At 35.9% G+C, this 7,008-nt stretch overlaps 1 protein-coding gene across 2 annotated transcripts in view; it reads right to left on the reverse strand.

The window, feature by feature from the left end:
- The window catches only part of DYRK1A (dual specificity tyrosine phosphorylation regulated kinase 1A), a 134,250-nt gene that overhangs the window by 42,585 nt on the left and 84,657 nt on the right, over positions 1-7,008 (reverse strand). For both annotated transcript variants that reach the window (XM_011365627.2, XM_011365628.2), the window contains exon 3: positions 554-750. In XM_011365627.2, coding sequence (XP_011363929.1) covers positions 554-750 — 197 coding nt within the window. The remainder of the gene's footprint in view (positions 1-553; positions 751-7,008) is intronic.

Consider the following 7,008-nt stretch of genomic DNA (forward strand, 5'->3'; position numbering starts at 1 on the left):
AGAACCAACATTTATTCCCTTTCCAGTACCTATTTTATAGAAAATTCCTAAATCTCTAGTCTAAATATTCAAATAAACAACATGGTTATAATTTCCATTACTTGCTTTTCCTTTTAATTTTAAGGAGTTTTGTATTTATTTTTATAAATGTGTACTAAAGTAGTTTATAAAAGTAAAGTCAACTCTGTAAGTATGCTATAATGGAATCTGACTTGTTTGCCTATAACTTATATGTTTCTACTCACCTACCTTTCCGTAAAAATAAGCTTTTAGTTTAACTAATATTCTTTAGAATTAACTTTTTCCCTCCCTATCATAGAATGAAATAATGTGATTATGTGTATTAGTGTTATTTAAGTGAAATACATAGAAAAAAGAAAAACATCAACGAACGTTTCAATGAAAACTTTTAACACCTATTTTTTCAATCCAAAATTCCACATGACATGTACAACCGAAAACCATTCAAGCATTTTGCCTATTTACTATTCTACCATTTTAAGAAATAAACTGCCATCCAATAAATTGTTTCTGTAATACATCATGAACTCACCTGGTTAGTTAGAGGTTGTTGAATCTGGTCAGAATAAGATAAGGCAGAAACCTGTTGGTCACTTATGTTTGGCTGGCGACGGTCACTGTACTGATGTGAATGGGGCATCTGTCCAGCCATCTGAAGGCCAGCAGCATGGAATGAAAATGACGGTGCAAGCCGAACAGATGAAGGTTTGCATGCTGAAGTCTCTCCTCCTATGAGAAGACAATAAAGGAGGTTTTAAGGGTGTGTTCATAGCCAAATGTTTGTGTCTTCTAACCTATCTTATAGTTCTTTAAATAAGGACGTTAGGATGTTCGATAACATTAAGAACTACAAACAAGAACATGTCACTCAACACAACAGCAGTATATTAAATGATATAAAATATATTGATTAAAATGACTCTATAAATCTGTATTATTAAGAAAATATCTTAAGTAAATCTTTTTTGTAAGGCAGTAGGAATAACCTTTAATATTTATTTTCACATGAGATTTTCATCAACTGAGAACCATAAATTACATAAATAATTGAATTCTTTGAAAGAGTCTCTCCAATGCATCAGCTCCTAAGAAACCAATTCAAAAAAACACTGCTGAGATGCTCCTTTGCACCTGCCAGGTGTATGACAATCAATATCCCCAGCATCCCCCAAGCCAGGTGAAAGATGTGTCCCAATGGTGCTCACCGCTGACACAGATAATTAAAGGTGAGCATACGATACACACAAAAACAAATTCACAGGATGCTGGAACCTCTGGACTCTTCCAATATAGTCCCTTAAGAAAGCCTAGACCTGGCAAGCTCATCACAAGAATGAATGGGCAGTAATTATTACACAGGTAGGCTGGGACCGTTCATGTCACGATTTTCATGGTAGAAATGGCAAATAAACGCTTTTGGTCCGAAAAAGTATTTGGTAGCTAACTAGTAAAAGTTAATTCTTCCTTAAAGTAAAGAAAAAACCTCCGTAATCACAGATTGAAGCCAAAAGGCAAAGAGTAAAACCCTGGTCAGCAAACTCTGGACCCAGAATACTTGTCTTCCTAAGTAAACCAGCTAACCTCTGCCATATAGCAGAATATATTGTCCAGCACCAGGGTGCTTTTTCTAAAGTCTACTTTTTTTTGAGACATAAAACAGCATTGTACTGACAGTGACAAGCATGGCTTCTCAGCCAGCCTAGTGCCATGTGAAATCTCAGCTCCACACTCACCAGCTCATCCGGGTGACCCTACACACCACATCTAATTTCCTGATAATGACAGTATCTGTCTCGAAAGGCTGTGGTGGAGGTAACGTGTCTTAATCCACGTAAAATACTTAAAACTCTGGCAGTTAATAAATGGCTCAATCTCAGCCACAATTACTGTCCTACGATGTACAAGAAAGGGTGATGCAGACATACCCACTCTCGTGGACCATTATGATCTCCACGTGAATGCTGCACAGACTCCACAAACTGAAGAGAACAGAGCTCAATTCCTCCCAACTCTAAGTTCCAACTTCTATTTTCTGCTGCAGTGGATGACACCATCTTCCACCCAATCCACCAGAAACGAGCTCTGGAAACCACGGTAAAGTTCTTCTCCTCCACAAACCACCCCACGCGAACAGCCGCCCAACTGTGCTGACTCCACCGCCCACAGAGCACCCTAGCACCTCCTCTTCCGTTCACCTCCACTACTCCATGACTCATTTTGATGACTGAAACAGATTCCTCACTGTTCTTTTTCGGTCTTTTCTCTGCCTATCTGTAACTCTGCAATTCTCCGATAAGATGGCTAGAGTGACCTTTCTCAAATGTAAATCCCAAGTCTTCCACCCCACTTAACTCCAGACCTTCGCTTGTCTCCCTCCACTGCAGCGTGAGGCCCTTAGCTAACCCCTAGTACACGATTAATAAGTATCTGCTGAATATGTCAAATGATAATGTTCCACGACAGTAGACGAGATAACCTTTCTAAACATTACATTACTCACTATAAAAAAAACAAAAACAAAACAGCCAATTCAATTATGTGGAACAACTCTTCAGTTAAAAAAAAAAAAAAACGGATTTATCAGAAGGAAATAACAGACAATGTGCACAAAGACAGTAAGGAAGAATTTTTATCTTAGTATTGTTTTTAACAGCAAAAAAATGGAAACCTAAATGTCAAATAATAGGAGAGAAGGGAAGTTTTAAATCTGCATGTTAAAAACACACACAAAAAAAAGGGAAGAAATACAAATAGCTCTTATAAGTAAACAGTAAAAAGACCGAGGCCCTGAGTGGCAAATTACTTAACCACTCCGGGTCTTACTTAGCTGCTTCATGTACAAAGCAGAGGCATCACGACGATAACCCTATTCCTTTAGGTGTGTAATGAGGTTTAAATGAGATACCACAAGAAAGCACGCAGAATGGAATGTGGCACATTAAAAAAAACACTTTTTAAAATATTAGTTGTTCCTATTATTAATGCCGTTATTTTACAACATGTTTAAGCTTATAATATGTAGGGAAAAAAGTGCAAAAATCATAAGTATATAACTTAAACACTTATCAACTGAACTTGTGTCAGGGGGCAACAAATGGCCAGCGCCCTAGGAACCGCACCCCATCACTCTACGAGTCTTCCCAATCAATACCTGATCTCTCTTCCCCAAGTTAATACTATCTTGACCTCTAAAATAAGATTAGTTTTAACTTTACATAAAGGGGTCTGTTCGCTTAGTGCTATGCCGATAACTAGTTTGTTCATTATTACTTGATAGAAACATATGATGACTTGCTTATAACTCTACTTTTGATTGACATTAGGATTATTTTCAGTTCAGAGCTATTACAAATACTGCCACTAGGAAGAGTCTTGTTAAGTGTCTTTCGACACACACGGAGATGCCATTCAGTTGCTTTTCCAGTTTTTTTCTTTTAATCAGATCTATTTTTCCACTGGCAGTTTATGCAAATCCCTTGTACTCCGCTCCTTCACTTAGCACTCAGAATCATCCGTCTTTCTAATTTCAGTCATTACAGGAGGTGTTTAGTGGCACTCCACTGGATTTTAAGTTGTATTTTCCTGGTGACTATGAGCATCTTTTCATTTATTTATTGGCCATTTGGATATCCACTTATGTGAACTGCCTACTCGGGCTGCTTTTCCATTTTTCTATCAAGAAATTTTTCTTACAAATTTCAAAAATTAAAAAAGTTCCATTTTTTTAAACATATTTTAGATCTGATCTGCTTATTGGTTAGAAGTGATCTGCACTGTCACTTTCTGAATGGTGTTTTTTGGATGAACACAATCTCTTATCAACTTCTGCTTTAGAATTAGTATTTTTATGCTGTTTAAGAAATCTTTCCTTATACCAAAGTCATGAAGAAATTGTTATCTTCTCAAAGTGGTTTTACCATTCAAATTTAGATGGGGAATCCTCTTGGATTTGATTTCTATTTGTGTGTGCAACAGGAATCTAGTTTCATTCCCCGCTCCCCTGCCAAATGGACATCCAACTGACCCAGAAACCACTGCTCTGCAATGCTATCTTTATCATAAATCAAATGCCCATAAATGTTTAGATTTCTTTTGGGATTTTCTATTCTGTTCTACATAATACAGACTCACCTAGGTTTCTTAAATCTCTGTGCAAGAACCAGACACTGTCTACACTATGACAGCTTTGGAAGTTTTAATATCTAATGGAGACTTTTGTTCAATAACATTTTAGCTATTCTTAGTCTTCCGGCATGTCAGCATATGTTTTAGAATTAGCTCATCAAATTCACTAAAAACAAATAAACCCATGCTGGGGTTTTGGTTGAAAGGGTACTGTCTTTTGAACAGCACTGTCCAACAGAATCTTCTGCAATGATTGCTTTATTTGTACTATATAAATGGTAGCTACTAACACTACTGGGCACTTATACAGTTTTATTTATTTTTCCTTCCCAACCCTCATTCTTCCCCTTGCCTTAGTCCACTTGCTGGAACCTCCAGTACAGTGATGATTTGAGAGACACAGGTACAATTGTCTAATTCCCAATCTCAGAAAGCTTTCTCCAGCCAGGACTTTGCCTGCTGCAGATGTTTGACTGATAACCATTATCAGAGAAATGGTGTTCCCTTCTAGTCCTAGTTTGCTAAATAAAACCTTTCCCCCAAGAATGGGTGCTGAATTTTATTACATGCTTTTCCTGCATCCATTGAAATGACATAAGTTTTTCAGATTTCCTCTGTTAATGTGGTGAAATGCATGGACTGATATTTGAACATCACACCAACTCTGCATTCCCAAATAGTCTGTTCAGGGTTATCCTTTGTGGTAGATTCACCAGTGAAATCATCTGGACCTGGAGTTTTCTTTGTGGGTAGGTTTTCAATTGAAAGTTATATTCCTTTAATAGGGCTATTCGAATTTTATACTTCCTGTTGCGTCTGTTTTGGTAAGTTATATTTTTCTAATAGTGTGTCTACTTTATCTAAATTTCAAATGCACTGGCATCAGGTTCTTCACAGAGTCTTTTCTTATAAGCGTTTTGATCAATAAAAGTATAATTGCAGTGGTACCCCCTTCACCTCCAGATTAGTTAATGAGGCTTTCTCTTACTTTTTTGTGATCAGCCTAATCAAAAGTTTATTAATTTTATTCGGTTTCCTCTCTTTTATGTGTTTTCTATTTCAGCTCTCATCCTGTTCTCAGTTAGCAAGTGAGGTGTATTAAAAACTTCCCATTAAATTACGTTATTGGATTACGTAAATTTAGAGCTGTTATACCTTCCTGGTGAATAAAACCTGTTATCATTATACAATGCCCCTCTTTATTTCCAATAATTGCTTTTCACACTGTCTGATATTAGTATGGCTACATCAAACTTTCTCTTACCCTTTGCATGGCATGTCTTATTTGCAACCTTTCCATTTCCTTATATTTTAGGTTTGTCTCTTATAAACAATATGTAGTTATGTTTATGTATGAACACTAATAACCTATTTATTCCAGTTGTTTTATGTTTCTTTCTTACTATTTTCTGCTGGATTGAATTTTTATACCGCCCCCAAACACAAATTATTATTATTTTTAGTTATCTTTACAATATCAATTATATATCCTCTGACTCATCAAAATCTAATTACTCCTTTAATCTGTATACTATTGTTGACTTGTATTATGTATGCACACAAACACACACAATCACAAGACTTCCACTAAATCATCCAGCATGGGTTAAAATCAGACTCAAGGATCCATTTAAAGGGACATATGGACAATTTTATGATATCCAAACAGCTATAAACGAATTACAAAGAAACGGTTAACTGCTATTTGATTATTACTGCTATAACTATTCTCCTAAAATCCTTCATTTTTGGAACCTGGATCTAGTCAATTATGTGTATTAAATTCAAGAAGCACTTACTAAGGGGGTACTATGGCATCGTTTTGTGGGAGTGACAATGACACTCGTGATCTACAACAGCACTCCTCAAACCTTAATGTGCTTACAAATCATCTTACGATCTTGTTAAAACTGCAGCCTCTGCTTCATTAGAAGCAGGGTAGGGCTCAAGAGCCTACATTTCTAATACGCCACCAGGTGATACCAGTGCTGCCTAGAAAAGCATCTAAAAAAAATTTTAATTGCTCACTTTAATAAAAGAAAGCTATTTTCCAACTAATGCGAATAGCAGATAATCCAAAAATAAGCTATATTCTGACTGTACAATACACTATAGGGTTTTTCCACCCCCAACAGATTACCTGCCTTGCTAGATCTGGGGGATTGTGGTGGTAGTGCTGGTGTTTTTAAAAACTAGTACACTTCAGGTGCATAAGGATAGCATGCTTAGGTGACGAAGAATCCGACGAGTTTTTTATTAATTTGCTGTAGGCAATCTGAATGTGGGCTAACAAAAAATAACTATGTTTTTCACTTATAGGATTTCTCCTAAGACTCCAAGAAGACAAACTAATATGGGAATTATTTTGTCAACCTGATTTTATAATTAAGCAAATCACCATGGTTTTTATTCTTTCTAAAGTTTCCATCTCCCCTTTTAATTCATATGTTAATGAGGAGACTCAGGTCACTCTGTAACAGAGATGATAATAAAGTACTAGGCTGAACTATATGAAATTCTTGATATCAGACCTCCTTTGGCCTACAAAATTGTGATTTCATATGGTTTAACCTGATATCTACCATACTATATGCAACTCTTATTCCACTAAATTAAAAATTAGCTCTAATAACATTTTAGCCCAAGAATGTATCCATGTAGCAATATCAGATATTGGAATTTAATGATGAGCTTATAGAATTCAAAATTATCTTCACAATCATTATTTGGAGTTCAATTCCAAAATAATATTTTAAATTGATGTCAAATAGTATAAAAGGAAAGCTGGAGCAAAATATACATGAGGGGTCCTATCTGCATTTTTATATCCTTCTGAACTATATGGATCTTTTTTTTTTTTTT

Source organism: Pteropus vampyrus, unplaced genomic scaffold (assembly GCF_000151845.1).
Source record: "Pteropus vampyrus isolate Shadow unplaced genomic scaffold, Pvam_2.0 Scaffold114, whole genome shotgun sequence".
Lineage (NCBI taxonomy): Eukaryota > Metazoa > Chordata > Mammalia > Chiroptera > Pteropodidae > Pteropus > Pteropus vampyrus.